The 18,082-nt window shown below is 44.0% G+C and overlaps 1 protein-coding gene and 1 long non-coding RNA gene across 4 annotated transcripts in view; both read right to left on the reverse strand.

The window, feature by feature from the left end:
• HEATR6 (HEAT repeat containing 6) overlaps nt 1-7,144 on the reverse strand; it is a 40,110-nt gene extending 32,966 nt beyond the window's left edge. The window contains exons 1-5 of one of the 3 annotated variants that reach the window (XM_047707525.1): nt 6,915-6,932; nt 3,289-3,396; nt 1,884-1,959; nt 1,043-1,183; nt 439-554 (exon numbers count right to left, since the gene is read on the reverse strand). In XM_047707525.1, the coding sequence (XP_047563481.1) occupies nt 439-518 (80 nt within the window). In that variant the 5' untranslated portion in view covers nt 519-554; nt 1,043-1,183; nt 1,884-1,959; nt 3,289-3,396; nt 6,915-6,932. Of the gene's footprint in view, nt 1-438; nt 555-1,042; nt 1,184-1,883; nt 1,960-3,288; nt 3,397-6,914 lie in introns of all 3 variants that reach the window. The other 2 variants (XM_047707524.1, XM_047707526.1) reach the window with 2 other exon arrangements.
• A 3,316-nt stretch (nt 7,145-10,460) lies between these two features.
• Nucleotides 10,461-15,055, reverse strand: LOC125087650 (uncharacterized). The gene is made up of 3 exons (XR_007123479.1): nt 14,900-15,055; nt 11,678-11,778; nt 10,461-10,646 (listed from the first exon to the last, which is right to left on the reverse strand). It is a non-coding gene; the product is annotated as an uncharacterized LOC125087650 (long non-coding RNA).
• Between the last annotated feature and the right edge of the window lie 3,027 nt (nt 15,056-18,082).

Consider the following 18,082-nt stretch of genomic DNA (forward strand, 5'->3'; position numbering starts at 1 on the left):
GGTACTGAGTCTGTGCTCCTCATTTTTCATTGCAGACATCTACAACTGGGTGGCCGGTATGGGTGCCAATTTCTTAGAAGAAATTGGCTTTGGCAGAGGCCTCAACAAAGCTTAAATTCTCATGACTCTATTCTAAAAGATTTAATATGGTTAAAATTTATATCAACGGAAAATAAAGCCTTGGCATACTGCACATGGACTTCTTTTACCCTATTTTAGGGATAAGGTCCTAGTCTAGTTTTTCCTTTATCTTTTCTATAAGCAATATTAAAATTAAAAATAAAAAATATAAGATGATCTTATTAGCAAGGAACATGAGAATCACACAGTAGGTTATTTTTCTAAGTTGGCTCTGGCTTCAGACTGATTGAACCACCCACAAAGGGCCCATGAGAAGCCCTGTCTTACTGCAGCTGGGAGCCGTGAGCATCCACATACCTGAGACACAAGTTTGCCATACAGTGCACAGCAGCTCTCCTAACTTCAGGGTCGGGCTGAGCCGAGTCACTCAATGTCATCAAAATCCCGCTCTTGCCCAGCAAGTCTGGGAGGTACTAAAACAAAATAACAGCTAATGTTGGTCAAAGAAAGCTTCTAGGAAAATATTACTCTTTAGACAGATGTCAGTTTTTAAACTAAAAGGCAGTTAAGTCCCACAAGACGAGCTGCTAGGTAAATCTTCCAGATGGGCATGCAAAGGTGTGCCCCGAAACACCAGTGGGGATCACCACTCCCAGCCTAGGTAGTTGCTGAAGCTCTTCCATCATGGGTACATAGCTAAGGGTAATGATAATATTAACAGAGATTAATAATAACGGTAATGACATTCACTGAGTGCCAAGCACTTCACGAGGACTGTCTCACTTCATCCTCAGAGGAACTACTGTACACATGAAGACACGAGGCTCAGAGTGGTTGAGTGAGAGTTGCTCAAGGTCACACGTACCATGAATGATAGGACCAAAACCTCAGAACGGGCCTGTTGCTTCAGAGCCTGTGTTCCTAACCTTTTGAAGGAAAGACAGAACACAGTTGAAACTACCTTTTGACATTTTGAGCCATTGCAGTAAACCAGAGCTGCCAGGGCTTGAAGGATTTCCACATGTGTCCAGGAACTACACTGCTGAAGAGCAGAAATAGCATACCCCAGCAGGAAAGCCAGGTTCTGTTCATCCACAATGACCTACCAAGACAGGAAAAAATATGCATGATTTAACTGGTAAAAAAATATCTTTATCCTTTCAGACATGTATGCTCACCTGAATCAAGCTGTGAAAGACAGAACACATGTGCCCATCTTTCTGGTGTCAAATAGATCAGCTCTGATGACCCTGCAAGTCTGATCATGACAAGGCCTTCTCCTTGCCCCAGGGCCTTGCTCATTACCTCCCCCTTTATTCCCTCCACACAAAGGAGAACCTGGCAAAGTCCTTGTAAATTTTTCTTGACACCGGCAGCTAATAATCCATTTATATGTGTAAGACTCAATCCACTAAAATTGCCTTCTACATAGTAAATGCTCAACAAATACACTGCGAGTATGTATGTCTGCTAAATAGCTACTATGTCTCACTCTGATGTAGGGAACAGGACAGGAAGACATATCTTTGTCCTCAAGGAGTTTATAATCTTGTTGGGACAAAGCTGGTTAATCGAAGTATCAATTCATGAATAACTCAAATAACCTGTCATCAAAAACTAGGAAGTCGGCTAAGGGCTGTAGGTACCATATGTGATCAGAATTTTTCCAACTGCCTGAGTTACAAAGGTAATATATCCGACCACAGTAAACATTCAGAAGGTACCATATCAGTGTGAAAAATTCTAAACTTGAAAATAGACTCATTTCATTTAGGAAGTCACACGTAGCAGACACTGCTTACCTATCAGCATTCATCTCCTGTCTCCTGCTGGCAGAGTACTGATTTTATTTGGTGGCTCATCTCTTGCACATGAGACCTGAGGGTAAATCCCAATTAGCTAAGACAGTGGTCCTCTACTGGGGGCAATCCTATTTCCCAGGGAAATAAGATTTTTTTATGGCAGTGAGTATAGACATTCACAATTGGGGGGATGCTACTAGCTTCTAAGGGAGAAGATAAGAGAGATGCTGCTAAAATCCTATAATGCACAGGACTGCTGCCCACAACTAAGAATCATCCAATCCAAAATATCAATAGTGCCAAGATTAAGAAACTTTGATATAAAAGTTGAGCTGCACATTGTAATCATCTAGGGAGCTTAAGCCCTCCAGGTGATTCTAATATGCAGTCAAGGTTGACCCATGGTTTAAGCCACTCATGGTAAACCATTCCCCTGATCAGAGGGGTGTAGAGGGGTTTTCATATAACTTAGGTCTCTCCAGCCAAATATCAGGGGAGATGTGATGGAGAGTGTGGGGGACAAGAAGCCTCGTTCTTAAATCAAAGGAACACAAAACAAATCATTCTTTTGCTTCTGCAGGATGTTATTTATTTATTTCACATGGGAGGCCTGGAACTGAGGCCGCTATCTTGACTGTAAGAGATACAGAAAACCCATACAGACAGTGAATGAAAAAAATGCCATACGTTTCTTCTTATTAAGTACCCCTTGGAGTTCCTCCCTTGGGGGTTGTGACCTGAGATAATTAAAAAAATTTTTTTAGCTATTCTAGGTTGTTTTTTCTGTTTTCTTGCAGCCAAAAGAATCCTAGATTACATAATGCTAATTGTAAATTTTATGCTAACTATATTCATGTGGTATCCTATGGTAGGTAACAGCCGCAACTTCTGAACTGTTTCTAAAAAGATATGAGATTTATTTAGGAAGTTAAGAAGGTTCTGGAGAGAGGGGAACCATAGTACAGACCTTGATATAAATAACAGGGGTCTTTTCATCTAATGTCCTCTTGCTCCCATGCTACTTCTTATGTTTTATGATGAACAAAGTAGACTGCAAAAATGGTAGCTTTGGGAAAGGGGGATAAATATTGGTAGGAAAGAATCAGGGGATTGTTCAACTTTTTCTTAGATATATCTTGGTCAAATACATCTTCCATGAAAAATTCTAAGACCTGGAGGCCTCAGTGCTATTGGTTTCTTGAACCAAACAGAAAGGGACACCTCTCATGGACAAACTTCTAGAACTGAGCAGCATAATTTTTTTGGTCAGAATTATATTTAATATCATTCTTAGTAAGGAACTGCTCCTTGCAGTTTCTCAAAAGATCAGCCTATCACACCTAACACAAATGAACATTTCAAAGGTTTAGTTTATGATGAATTCTAAGGTCATACACGTGATTACCTGTAATCTGTTAAGTAAATGGTGGATAAGTTGAGACACTTTGCTGACGAGATGATTCTGATTAAGAGGCACCAGTCGGCAAGCTTGGACTAGAAGAGTACAGACATCCTACCAAAAAAAAAAGATAATGAAAAGGCAATATGTCTATTAGTCAAGTGAAGAACCACCCCCCACCACCCCCCACCCCCCACCAAATATAGCCAAACAGAAAAATGAAAGTGAATGTTCACACTCAAAATGAGGAAAGATGAAATCTGAAGTAGAAACTCAGAAAAAAAAAAAAAATTAAACGACATCACAGAAATATGATGTCCTAAAAAAGTATAAGACTCAATGTGGTTTTGGTCAGGCTGAAGACTCCAGAGTCTCCACATATGTAGAGACAGTGCAATTAAATAACCAAAGAAAGGCCTCCAGAACGTAAAATTACACAGTGAAGTTAAAAACACCAAAAAGTAAACAGACACATGAAAAGATGCTGAACACCACTCATCATCAGGGAAATGCAAATCAAAACTACAATGAGACATCACTGTACATCTGCCAGAATGCCAGAATGGCTAAACACAAAACACAAGAAACAACAGGTGTTGGCAAGGATGTGTGGAAAAAGGAACCCTCATGCACTGTTGGTGGGAATGCAAACTGGTGCAGACACTGTGGAAAACAGTATGGAGGTTCTTCAAAAAGTTAAAAATAGAACTACCCAATCGCACTACTGGGTATTTACCCAAAGGATACAAAAACACTAATTCAAAAGGATACATGCACCGCTGTTTACAGCACCATTATTTACAACAGCCAAGATGTGGAAGCACCCCAAGTGTCCATCCATGGATAAATGGATAAACATGTGGTTTATATATCTACAGTGGAATATTACTCAGCCATAAAGAAGAATGAAATCTTGTCACTTGCAATGACGTGGATGGAGCTGTAGAATATTATGCTAAGTGAAATGTCAGTCAGAGAAAGGCAAACACCATATGATTTCACTCATCTGTGGAACTGAAGAAACAAAACAAACAAGCAAAGGGCAAAAAAGACAGAGAGAGAGACAACCAAAGAAATAGACTCTTTAACTATAGATAGAACAAGTTGATGGTTACCAGAGGGGAGGCAGGTGGGGTGTTGGGGGAAATAGGTGATGGGGATTTAGGAAGGCACTTGTGAAGAGCACTGGGTGATGTATGGAATTGTTGAATCACTGTATTATACACCTGAAATTAATATAACACTGTATGTTAACTATATGGGAATTAAAAATATTTTTAAATAAAAAAAATAGAACTCATTCATTCCTATCTTAAAAAAGAAAAGAAAGTAAACAAATCATATTTTCAATGCCACTGGGAAAATCAGAAATGACACCTGGATCAATTTATTGTAAAATAAGGTAATTCTTCAAAAAAAAAAAAAAAGAGGGCAATCTATTTGCAAATCACACTATTCATTCATCCACTGATGTTTATTGAATTGAAAGGTTTGGAGCACCTACTATGTGCTAGGTAGTGTACTAGATCTTTGGGCTCCAAAGATGAACATGTTCCTGAACTTTAAAAAGAGCTCATAGTGAGGAAGACAGAAATACTCATAAATAATTAAAGTGAATTAAATGCTGAAAGAATTAACTGCAAACTCCATGGGGAAATGGTAATTAGGGAGGTCTTATGGAGGTGATTTTTTTAAAAGATTTATTTATTTTAGAGAGAGAGAAAGCACAAGTGGGGGTGGGGGGGCTGAGAGAGGAGGATTGAGAATCCCAAAAAGACTCTGTGCTGAGTGTGGAGACTGATGTGGGGCTCGATCACAGGACCCTGAGATCATGACCTAAGCTGAAACCAAGAGTAGGACACTTAGCCCACTGCCCCACTCAGGAGCCCCAGGGAGGTGGGTTTTTTTGTTTTGTTTTGTTTTAGATTTTATCTATTTACTTGAGAGAGAATGAGAGGAGGGGGTCAGAGGGAGAAGCAGATTCCCCGCTGAGCAGGGAGCCAAATGTGGCACTCGATCCCGGAAGTCCAGGATCATGCCCTGAGCCAAAGGCAACCAACTGAGCCACCCAGGTGCCCCTCACGGAGGTGATTATTAAGCATAATCTGGAATGATCTGAAGGATGACTAAAATCTGCCAGACAGACAAAGCAAAGAAAGACCCAGCAAGCAACGGGAATGGAGTGTGCAAAGACCTAGAATACCAGTAGGTGTGAAACACTAGTAGATGCTGAGGAACAGCAGGTTTTAAATGACTGCACACAAGGCACAAAAGGAGAAGTGACAGGAGACTGGAAAGGCACATATTTTTGATGAAAAAAAAAATCAAATTATAATAATAAAGCAAAAGGTCCTAAGTACCTCCTTAATTCCATTCTGCTCCCTGGGGACATACACTATTATTTTGTTGTAAACGCTTCCATTCGTTGCTGTGAACTCTTTACATCTATAAATGTATGTATTCTCTTAGACACTCTCCTCACTCTGTATGTCATACTGCAACGAACTGTTCCGTAACCTGCTCTGATCATCTACCAATATGTACTGAAGATCTGCCCAAATCAGAGCTTTGCCTTTCGAATCAGATTTTTTCCCATGAAAGAAAAGACCACTCTAGTAGTAGAACAAAGAATGGTTTGGAGAAGAGCTAGACAGGAGGCTGAAGAGAAGTTTGAGAAGACCAGTGGAAGAGTTCAGGAGTCATCTTGACTGAGAGCTTAAGGCACTGCAGTGGGAGCACAGAAAAGGGAATAAGAAATATTTATGAGATGGAATCTGAAGAATCCGCATTGGGTAAAATCTGGGAGGAAAGAGAAAGCACCAGTGTTTGTGCCAGTGTGACTCGGCAGACTGGGCATGTTTCCGTGAGTTGGGGCATGGGATGGGCTGTGGATACAGTTGTCTCCAGAGAAAATGTAACTTCCTTTTTAGGAACTGTCAAGTTTGAGGCACCTGTGAGCACCAGAGGCAGTGGTATGACTGGGTCAAGAGTTCTGGGAGTTCAGTAAGTAGTATCCAAGGCCTGATGTGTGTGAATATTATTACTCTAAATAGGAGGCAGATAGGGAAGAGCTAGTAGGAAACAACATAAAATGTCAGGGAGCATGTGACAGCCTTTGCTCCAACTCTACCTCTGCCTTTTGCCAGCAATATGACACTGGATCTTTACGCGCCTCAGTATTTTTATCAGTAAAGTAGATCTAATACTACCCACGTTGTAAGATTCCTCGGACCGTACACCATAAAGTACAGTACATGATGGTCTGAGTACCAGGTCTTCAATAAATGGAAGAAGTGAATTTTATATGCAAAGTGTTCTGTACGCAGGGAGTGGAGCCGGGCGACGGGAAGGTGCGACCAGAGATGACACTGCAGTGTTATCAGAGCAGAAGTCATCAAGTGGGGTTTTAAAGATGCGAGTTTGCCAAGCACTGCAGGATCTTCAGCTGGAGGAGAACAGAGACTGCCGCGGTCGGAGGGAGCCTGGGAGCCTAGGAGCCTAGAGCTAAGTAATGCTTAGCGGAGCTTGGAAAAGCCGGGCGCGGCAGGCGGGAGCTACCAGCTGGGTCCCTGAGGCTGGGGCCGGGGCCAATAGGCGCGGCCCGAGTCCTCCCCACCCCGCACGCCGCCTACCTCCGGAGCCACGCCGCCGCCCTCGCTGTAGTTCTCAGAGATGAGCTGGTCGAAGAGCAGGTGGATCTCGGTCCGGGCGGAGCTGCTGTCATCCGGGCGCAGGGCACAGAGCCTGGCCGACAAGCAGCGAAATCCACTGTTGCGCTCTGGCGGTGGCTCTCGTGGCACTTCGCGCCGGGGAGAGCCGGCGACTTGTACCGCCGCCATCTTTCCTACGTAGGACAACAGAGAAACACTTCCGGGGTATTCCCGGCTCCGCGCGCCAGTTCCGGAAATACTTCTTTAGACCGCGTCGGTCCTCGGAGTATTTTGCGAATATTTGTCAGAAATTAACTTGGTGTTTTTCTTGTTTTGTTTTTGCTGTTGTTGTTGTAGTTTTACCTCCCACTTGTCTTTGACTCCTGACTGAAAAGTGGGACTCTATTTGTCCTTCTAGAAAGTGTGTTCTTGGGCAGGGCTGACATGGGTATTTAGTACTAGCGTTTCAGGCGGGCTATAGTTGGAGAGGGGCTGTTGGTGGTGGCAACCGCAGAAACTGCTGGTTCTACGACATCCTTGGATTCTTCTTACATCGTGTGAGAGCCTTTGATTCTTACCCAGGCACAAAACCACCCTGTAAATAGAGGGTATAGGCCCCAGTATTCCTTGCATTTGGCTGTGCATCCTTCTGAGAAACTCACACTCCATTACACAAGAAAAGAAATTTGGAAGTTCAAACTGAGCCATGTAAAATATAACCTGCCTACGGGTGACCTGGTTGAGATTGGACACCCCAAGATTTCCTGTAGCCTTAAAAGCAAGAAGCTGGAAAAGAAAATAGCCATTTTAAATGCTGTAAACAGTTTTTAGTCACCCAAGAGGTGAAGGCATGAAATTTACATTTGGTCATGTCTTGGGTTTTTGAATTATGCAAATATAGAGCAGATGCTCATCAGTGGTTCTTAGGAAAACCTCGAAGTCACCTGAATGTACACGTTTTATCCTGAGACTAAAACATTTGTGTTTAGCAATAACAATTGGGGACATGTTTTAGAAGAGCTTGTTTTCTGAAGACTTTGGGTTTTGGGAAGAAATACTAATTTTTTGTTTGAATTTAGATGTCATTGTGCTCGTATATTATTGCTTATTCTTGGGATGTGTGTATGTGTGTGTTATGTATTTGTGTGTGTTTGTGATATTCAAGCATTTGCTCACGGAAGATCAGGAGTTGAGACCTAGTCACGGAAGTGTTAGTCTGATTTCTCCCAAAGCAGAGCCTTAGATGAGGTTTATGTGACTGACTTATTCAGGAATGAACAGGGAAGAAAGGAGAATCAGTACACATATGTACTATTGAATTGGCCATTGCAAAGGGTGAGTGATTGCTCAATCCTCAAGATTTTCTGTGAAGCCTTATGGAATGTTCTCAGATACCCCCCTGTCCCCCACCAAGGAATGGAAGATGGAAGCATATAACTGTAGGCATTATCCTCACCAAGTATCAATTCTCCAATGCTTCTCATTTGAGCATGTCAATGGGTAGTGGTTCCTGCAGGAGTTTCTTGTTGTACAAAAAAGCCCTGAGGCAAAAGTGAGAGGTATAGGGTACTGGGGTACAAGTCCAAGGCAAGTCTCTGATTACCTTGTACTAAACTAGTAGATGCCCGATAGAAACTGGTTGCCATAGCGATGGTTAAAATAAGAGTGTAAGGGCCAAGAGTATTTGAAGGAGTGCACAAGAGATACCCAACACTGGGCTAGAAGAACATGAGGCCTGGTCATCACCACAGTGGAAGTGGTGACCTAGACTGGAAAGGATCTGGGTTCAATGTGGCTCATCTTAGGTTGTAACATGGATGATCCATGTCAATATTCAGGACTGAATGACCCAGAAATTGTGAAGTGCACGGATACAGCCGATACCGGTCTTTTTTTTTTTTTTTTTTTTCCGATACCGGTCTTTTAAGCTCTGATGGAATATGCCCTTGCAGATGGCAGTATGGTTTCTACAAGGAAATGAACATTCCTACCCTTTAGTGATCACTAACTGAAGAAAACATACATCAAATTCTCAAGGAGGACTTGAGGGCCCCCTGCCTTGTCTTGTGTTTAGGTGATAACCCCCAAACTGTGGAACTTAGAGCTTGGCAAAAGTTCTCCCAAGAAAATCTCCTCACACATCCTTACTCCTCCTCACTCTCAGTATTTTTTAAACTTACAGAACCTTGGGGCCTTGAAGATGCTAAGCATGTTCACAGCCATTTCCCTTTATAAATTCCGCATAAGGTGATCTGGAACCCTTACTCCGGAATATCACCTCTTTCATATTTTGGAAATCTGTCAAGACTTAATTTTTATCATCTCATAAGAGTCTGGATCATTCTAACTGAAGTAGGCTTTACTCCTTACCCCTTCTAATGCACATCCTTGTTTACTTCCTTCAGAACATTGACCATAATGTGTAGCAATCTTCTTTATTGTTATATTATCTGTTTCTTCCTCTAGGAAGTGAGCTTTGTTAAGGCATACATCCTGTCTGTCTGATTCACTATTTTATCCCTAATACTAGCATGGCACCTGAGTCATGATAGACACCTCCCAATACTTACTGGTGGAATGAATAAATTCACTATTCAGCGCCTCCTATTTCCCTTCGGTTGGTTGTTGTGAAAATCAAATGGGATCTTTGTGATACTTTGTAAACTATAACGTTCTATAAATCTTAGCATCCAAGTGAGGTAGATACTGTTATTTTCCCTTTTTACAGATAAAAAAGTTTAAATGGCTTAGAGAAAGACAATTTAAAGGGTTCAAATGGTTTGTCAAGGCCCACACAGGCAGTAAATTGGCTGAAATCAGACCACAAACCAGGCCAGTTGCAATAAGGAAGAACATGGACAAGAAATTGTAAGTCTTTTTTTACCTCCCATCTTTTGTAATGGGGAAAACCGGAAGAGAGGGGCTGGCTTTCAGGATCCAGATGAGCTAGGATAGGCTAGGAAGGAGGATTGTCCTAGGCTTCTGTTCTAGATTCCTTGAAAATTAGTACTAAATGCCATCATCCCATCTATTTGATAATCATAACAATTGTAGTTAACATAATTGAATGTTTTCTGTGCCAAGTACTTTACATGAACTAACTTCTTTTGTCCTTGGAGCTCTATGAAGTGTATATTGTCATACAGATCAGGAAACTGAAGCACAGAAAGGTTAGGACACTTGCTGAAGGTCACACAGTTATGTGGCAGACCTGGGTTTGAAATTCAGAATCAGAATTCCTAACTACCACACTATAAAGCATAGGCTCTGGAGCTGGACATGGGATTAGAGGTAAGACCCTGTCACTTACCTGCCATGTGATTTTGAGCAAATTACTTAATCTCTCCAAACCTCAGCATCCTTATATATAAATAATAAGCATAGTCACAAGGTGGTTGTAAGGATAAATTAGATGATGCTTATGGAGACTATAACACAGTTGCATATCAAGTGCTCCGCAAATGTCACCTGTCTCCCACCCTGTCCACCTCATCATCACCCTTAACCAAATAACCCAAACAGCATGGGTACTGTTGACAATGATTTATTAAAAGAAATGACTCTTTCCCCTTCCCCACCACATCTGTTGTAATCTCCACCCACAGACCCCCATTTTCATCTGTCTTCCTAGTGAAGGAGTTCCAGTTGTATCTTTGAAGACAGGAAGTGTTGAGAAATTATTGGGGAAGGATGACCTTCAAGATGAGTCTTCATCTGAAAAATGGACCAAAAAATTACACGTGAGACCTGCTGTTTTGGGGACCTGACAGCAGAGTGACAGAATGCAATCGAGAGGGGACAGTTCTCAGTTTTGGGAATCAATAAGCACTTGAAAGAACCAACAAGGCCAAAAGCATCCCAAGGATGTGGGTGAATTGGACAGATATTATATTCTGAACACAAAAGGTTACTTGTAAAGTTTATGTTGATTCTATTGTGTTAGTTATTATATGGACTAATGAATACAGCTTAGTTTATAATCAAGGCTGAATCATGGTAGCTTCTCATTATGCATTTTCATTTGATGGATATTGAAAATAAAGAAATGATCATGTGAGGACCCTGAGATATTTCTACAGGAAAGGGGTTCTCATAGGTCAATCTGGCAGTGTGCATCAGAGGCGGAAAATGAACATACTCTTTGGTCATAAATTATAATTCTTAGAATTTATCCCAAGGAAATTAATAAGGGCATATGCACACATTTAATATTCATTATAACCATATTAATAAACAATGAACATATTAAATGTGTATTTACGGGGGTTACTAAATATATGAGTATATATGGTGGACTTCTACAAGGCTGTTAAAGAAGACTGATGTTGTTCAAAGTTGTTCACTAGCTATTTCTAAGTGAAATAGTTAAGAAATCAAACTACATATAAGATTATCTCATTTCAATATATATATTATGTGTCCGTGTGTGTGTTTAAAATATGCACCAGAGTATTAAGCAGGTATCATTTGGGGATGGGAGATAATGTGACTGGTTTTTATGTTCTTTTTGTTCAAATAAATAATCTGATTTCTCTCCTAGATATATGATGAGCTAGGAGAGTGAAATTATTTTAAAGGTTTGGAAGGCACCATCCTGTCATAGATACTTCTTGGGAAGGGTGTGAAGAGGGAAAGGCCACAGAGAGACAGGTTGCTATCCCACCCACTTCTGGAAAGTCCCATCAGAGCCAGCCGGCCTAGCTGGGACAAGGTTTGAGGAAGCAGGGAGGGCCTGATGTTTTTACCTGTCCTTAAACTGCAGCACAGACGTGGCCACACCCATTGCTGACGCAGCTCTCCCCTACGTCACAATCCCAGTCCCCGCTGCAGAGCTCAATGCAGGTGCCTGGATTAGAACAGACCAGCTGAAAACCACCCTGCTTTAAGCACAAGTATGAGAGAGGACAGCCCTTGACCGATTGAAAGAATCCGTTCCATTTTTGTCTTCCAGTTGAATAAAAAGGGAATTTGTAAATAGTTACTCACAGAACAACAGTCATTAACATCTTGTATATTACAGTTTAAAATGATGCATTCACATGACCACAATAAAGTAAGATCCACTTTAATGAAGAGCGTAACTGTGTTTGCAGAAGAGAAGTACAAAGAAGTCCCCTCAGATGTCTCCACTTCCCTACTCTGCAGGGAAATGGGCAGAAAAGAGGAGACTCACATCTACCAAATGCCATCAGTGGTGCCTTGCAGTCACCCTGTGCAGTGAGTCTGACTACTCTCGCCTTACAGGTGTGGCAGCTGGGGTGCACAGAGGTGAATTGCCCACTAGTAGGTACAGAAGTGGAATTCAGCCAACACCTGCCTGGCCCCTGGGCCAAGCTCCCTCTGCCATCCCACATGGTGAAGTAGATCTTGACATGATGAGCACATCTCCAAATTTCAAGGAGTTACTCCTGGCCTGAGTGGAGCCCCACCCCCAGGTTCCCAGAACCTCAGAGTTAGCCTTTGAGAACCAATGAAGTAGGTCCAAGAAGCTGGTGAAGACCCTACAGAAGTTTCTAGGTAAATGTATGCAGAGCTCTGGATGAATACGTGCTGTGGTTTTGCTTCTGCTCAGCTATTATCATGAGTTTCTCTACCTGTTTCTGTGTCTAGACTTCTTTGGGCCTTTGTTTCCTCATGGGTAAAATGGAGCTCTTGGATTGAGCAGGGAATATGAAGTTCATTTTCTAGTGTCAGTCCTGATCCATAAAGGTGACTCTCTGGGGGCATCTGGGTGGCTCAGTGGGTTAAGCCTCTGCCTTCGGCTCAGGTCGTGATCTCGGGGTCCTGGGATCGAGCCCCACATCGGGCTCTCTGCTCAACAGGGAGCCTGCTTCCCCCACTCTCTCTGCCTGCCTCTCTGCCTACTTGTGATTTCGCTCTGTCAAATAAAAAAAAAAAAAAAGATGACTCTCTGATGCTGTGTTGAGAGGGCTGGCACCACCTGCTGAGAGGGCTGGGGCTGGCACCAAGCACGAGGCTCGGAAGGAAGATAATGCTGTTTAGCACTGTAAGACTGTAAGAATGGGCCCGGTGGGGTGTCTGCCATATACTTGCAGCCCTCAGAGAAAGTCAGTGCGATCCCTCCACGCTTCTATCCACTGTTGTTGATTTATGGTGAGAAGGTTTAAGACTTTGTCTCCACTCATAGCTGTTTGGTCATTCAGTAAATCTGTTGATTTCTTACAAGGTGCAAAGCATAGAGCTAAGTTATTCAGAAAATATAAAGATATAGAGTCATTACCTTAAAGCAGCATAGAGTCTAACGATGGAGGTAAGTAAGTCTTGTGTTGAAGGCACAAGAAACAAGGCAGTGTGGACAAGTGTCCTGAGAAGAGGTATATCCAAAGGAAAAGGGGTTCAGAGGAGAGAGGACATCACTTCCAGTTAGATTGACTAGAAAAGGTGAGTCTTGAAGTAGAGGAATCTTTTAAAGGCAGAATTGAGGGGGGTGGTAGAGTCTGATGGAAGAGAAGAGAATTACTGGTAAGAGTTCACAAGGGGAGAAATGTACTGGGCCTGGCATAGGAAGAGGCATGCAAGGCTCCAGGAGCACAAAGTTTAAGGGGCACTTGCACAGCCCTGAGAGTGAACATCTCCTTAAATACGGCACCCTGGGTGCCTCTTCTCCTCACTCCTTGGCTGAAATACAAGGAATACGGGAAGACTGGCAAATAAATGCAAGGCTTGGGAAGTAAAAGGGGGCAATTGGAAGTCAGGCAGGAAAAGTAGGTGGGGGGTAAAGTTATGGGGCCAGATCTTGAGGACCTGAGGAGTTTGGGTTTCACTTGCTAGACCAAGGGAGGGATAGAATTGTAGTTCACTTAAGAAAATTATTGTGGGGGCGCCTGGGTGGCTCAGTGGGTTAAGCCGCTGCCTTCGGCTCAGGTCATGATCTCAGGGTCCTGGGATCGAGTCCCGCATTGGGCTCTCTGCTCAGCGGGGAGCCTGCTTCCCTCTCTCTCTGCCTGCCTCTCCATCTACTTGTGATCTCTCTCTGTCAAGTAAATAAATAAAATCTTAAAAAAAAAAAAGAAAATTATTGTGGCATGAGGGTATAGAATTGACCAGGGTTCCGTGAGTAAGCAAACCTCAGAAGCAATCCAGGGTCAGGAAGTGCTGTCAGGAAACCACACGGCACTGTCCCAAGCAAGGGGTAGTCAGAGCCGGATGGGCCATGTGGCAATGGGGAGTGGCAAGGAAGGAGCACACATAAGAGACAATTTCAAAGAATGGACGATATTTGGCAACTGGTTTAATGTGGGAGAGGACAGCATAGCAGAGAGAGGATTAAGAGCTGAAGCCAAGAATCTTTAGGGAGAAGTAAGAGCTCCAGTGACGATAATCCAGGAGAGAAGAAAAATCTGAGGACTGTTGGAGTGGCAAACAACGCCGAGTGCTGCAGAGGTTACAGACTTTTGCTGCTGAGGAGGTTCAAGAGATGTGTCAGCAGATCCTGGGAGCAAAGTTTCTGGAGACTGACGGGGACAGGAATGGCGATTGCCTTTAGGAGGCAAAGGAAGGAGTTGTGGGGAAGTTCGGGGAGAGAGTTAAGATTGCTCCTTTGAGAATGTTGGGGGTAAAAGGAAAAGCAGAGATTAAGATGATTCCCATAGAGCATAATCAGGAAACTATGTTCTCTTGTGACCTGATCTATTTGTAGCAAGAGACCAAGAAACCCATGGGGGAGAGAGATGCTGGGGAAGATGGCGGGGGGCTGATGGGGCAGCAAGAGGGAAGAGTGGAGAGTCCAGTGGGAAGGAAGACCCAAGGAAAGGAGGAGGGAAGAGTGGAGGCAGAAGGAGAGAGGTGCTGCAGTCAAGGTGGCTCCTGGACTAGAAGATCTGTCCTTCCTGCCTTCCTTCCCCCCACCCCCACCCCCACCCCCACCCCCAGCGCACACCAGTCCCTGCCGGCCCACTTTCCAGCTCCCTCATGCAGAGAAAGGGCTGCCTTTTGCCTAGATTTACCCAGAAGTTGCAGTGGTCTCACCGCAGCCTGGAGCTCCTGTACCTCCGAGCTGAGGGTGAGAAGCATCACCAGGAGGAGAAAACCCCCCAACTTCATGTTGCTGTCGGAAGTCTTCGGTAAAAATGCAGCAAGGCTGAGGACAGCTGCAATTTATGCTCTCCCGCTCACTGAGCTAGAACGCAAGCCCAGGGGTGGGACTAGGCGCGTAAGAGGCTGAGCCCTGCCCTGAAACTACGTCTGAAGAACTCCCACCCGGTAGGTCTTCTGAGGAAGGCCTTGTTGCCCAAGCCAGTCCGAGCCAAAGGAACGCCCTCCTCTGGCAGATGAGTAAGACTCTCCCAAAGCAGGAAAGCCGTGAGTGACAGAGAAAAGGGTGGAGTGGGGTGTGGGGGGGCACTAACTTTTATTATGTACTTGATCCACGTGTTCCTTTTGCAACACAAGCAAATGTCTCCTCTGGGCCAGGCACCTGCTAGGCACAGATACAGCCTTATAGAAATTCCAACCTAGGAACTGGGCATTAGCCAGGGCGTAGCCCCCTGTCTCACTTCTCTGCGCCCTGCTCTGGGCCCTAGATCTCTGGTATTGAGGACACGGAGAGTCAGGAGAGCCAGCAGGGGTGCTCCTAGGTCACCTGCTGCTGGGAAGGAGTCCCCCCCCCCCCGCCCCCTTAGTCTCCTGTCTTGGTCTGATTTAGGCGGTTGCGGGGGTCTTTGCCTATATGAACTACATCCTTTTACGGCCTAGAGTTTCACTGCATCTTGCCCACCTTCTTTTCTGAGAACCCTAACTCTCAACATACATGCTAGATTCTTCCAGAATGTTTCTCATCAGGCAGCACAGGGGTGGGAGGGCGGGGGCAGGGTGGCTGCTGTAACCAGCCAGCTCCGGGGGGGCGGGGGGTGGGGGTGGGAGAGAGATTTCATTTCCTCCTTCTCCTAAGCACTCCTGAGCTAGAGGGATGATTTCCTGAAACCTATACTCCCATTGGTTTTTTGGAAGAATACACCCTCCCTCCCTCCCTCCCTCCCCAGAGGCAGTGGGGGCAGAGGAAGGAATGCGTAACTTCTGGCCTTGAGCATCCTGTCCCATAAGATGTCTTATTGGTAACATGGGATAAGGATGACTGGGCTACTTGGGAATGGTAGGACCAGTTTGCAGATTCTTAGACCTCCGGGGAGAGGGCTGACTTCTCTTTGGAAAGTAGAGTCCTTGACTTTTCACCAAGGGTCCTGCTTCCTAATTCTAGGGCTATGGAAAGAGACCCTCCCTATCATGCTTCCTTTGTCACAGTTCCTGAAATGCCACCAGTGAGAAGTCCTTTGGAAAAACACCTGACATCATAAACTGCTAGTACCCCCGGGTAGGTTAAGGGGCCAGTTAGAGGCTATTCATAAAGCAATTTCGCATACTGCTTCAACTCGATCCTACCTATCCCAGTGCTGAGGTCGGTTGGTGCCCAATTTCTGTAACAGAGTCAGAGCCAGACAGAGATATTTGAGAGATCCTAAACACTGAAAAAATGATAGTGATGTTCTCCCCCATGTAATTCCAAATTTTAAAAAAAATGTTTCAACTGGAAATAAAAATCTATTTTGAAATAATTTTGAAATTTTAACAAAACTCAAAGGTGTGTTGAAATTAAAATTAGTTTCTTTTTAGATGTTCTTTTTTCCTGATTTTATTTTGGGGGCCCTGTTTTGCCAGTGTCCTAAACACAGGCTTTGTTTGTCCCTGGGGTCACTCAGAGCCAAGCAGGGCCTTCAGAGCCTTGGCAATGGGGTCCAAGCCTGTCTCCCTTCCTCTTGGCCCTGGCCCTCTGGGCTGCTTTGATTGCTGCCCCTTGCCTGGTACATCACACTCCTGCTCAAGCTTTTCCTTGAGCTTGGAACACCTTTTCCCTTTCTTTCCCCACCACATCTCACCAGGCTCAGCACAAACCTCACTGCCAAAACCCTCCTCAACCTCCACTCCCAGGAGAGGTAACTTTATACTTGTTTGGTCATAGCACTTTGTACATTATATTTACAATTATCTATTATTATTTTTACATTTCTCTCCTGAGAATATCCTGATGGTGAGGATGAGGGAGTGGTCTTATGTATCTTTTGTCTTCCAGTGATAAGCATTTGCTGAGTTCAGTAATTATTAGATGAACCCATAATACAGGCAGTGATAAATGAATGGGAGTTTTGGTTAAAGGATGAGGACAGAGAGAAGAGCGGGAAAGCAGAAGGGGTTTTGGAGCATGTGATGGAGAATGGGTCTGAACAGGACACGTAATGCATCCTTTAGTTGCCAGAATGGAAGTCCCATAAAGGCACCAACAGCAGGAAGGGCACGGTGTTGAAGCTGGATAAACTTCCATTTGAATCCTTCCATGTGGCCATCTCCTGGGTGTGTGCGTGGGCAAATATTAACGAATGAAAAAACTGCATTCAGTTCTTGGAAAAAGCCTTATTGATCTCTGACTGTGTCCCATGCTGGGTACTAAATTCTGGGTACTAAATGCTGGGTACTAAATGGGGTGTGAGCAAGGTGGACTTCCTCTTACAGAGGAGGAGGTAAACATTCTACAGCACCCCGGCTGGTATGAAACAACGAAAATAGTCTGTTCATAGAAGCGAATTTTAAGCCAATGTCATCTGGCTTCCCCAGGCCTACGAAGGGGAGTGCCATTTGCATTTAAACTTGACTGTGCTGGGTTGCCTGGGTGGCTCAGTGGGTTGGGCCTCTGCCTTCGGCTCGGGTCGTGATCTCGGGGTCCTGGGATCGAGCCCCGCATTGGGCTCTCTGCTCGGCGGGGAGCCTGCTTCCTCCTCTCTCTCTCTGCCTGCCTCCCTGCCTACTTGTGATCTCTCTCTCTCTCCCTCTCTCTCTCTCTCTGTCAAATAAATAAACAAAATCTTAAAAAAAAAACAAAAAACAAAAATCTTGACTGTGCTGCCACTCTGCCACACCCCCGCCCAAAAAAACCAGCAACCTTCAAAGGGTTCCCCAGTTACGGTTCTTCCTGTTTCTCAAACTATAGGATGGAGGAAATGTGACCATTCCAGAACCCTAAGTTCAAAATCAATCCAAAAAGGCTAGATTTTCTCAGTTGCAAATTTGGAATGCTGCAGGAGAGAAATGGATCGTCTGATTGCTGATAATATAAACAAAGTTGCTGAGGGCCCTGGTGT

The sequence above is a fragment of the Lutra lutra genome, chromosome 16 (genome assembly GCF_902655055.1).
Source record: "Lutra lutra chromosome 16, mLutLut1.2, whole genome shotgun sequence".
NCBI lineage: Eukaryota > Metazoa > Chordata > Mammalia > Carnivora > Mustelidae > Lutra > Lutra lutra.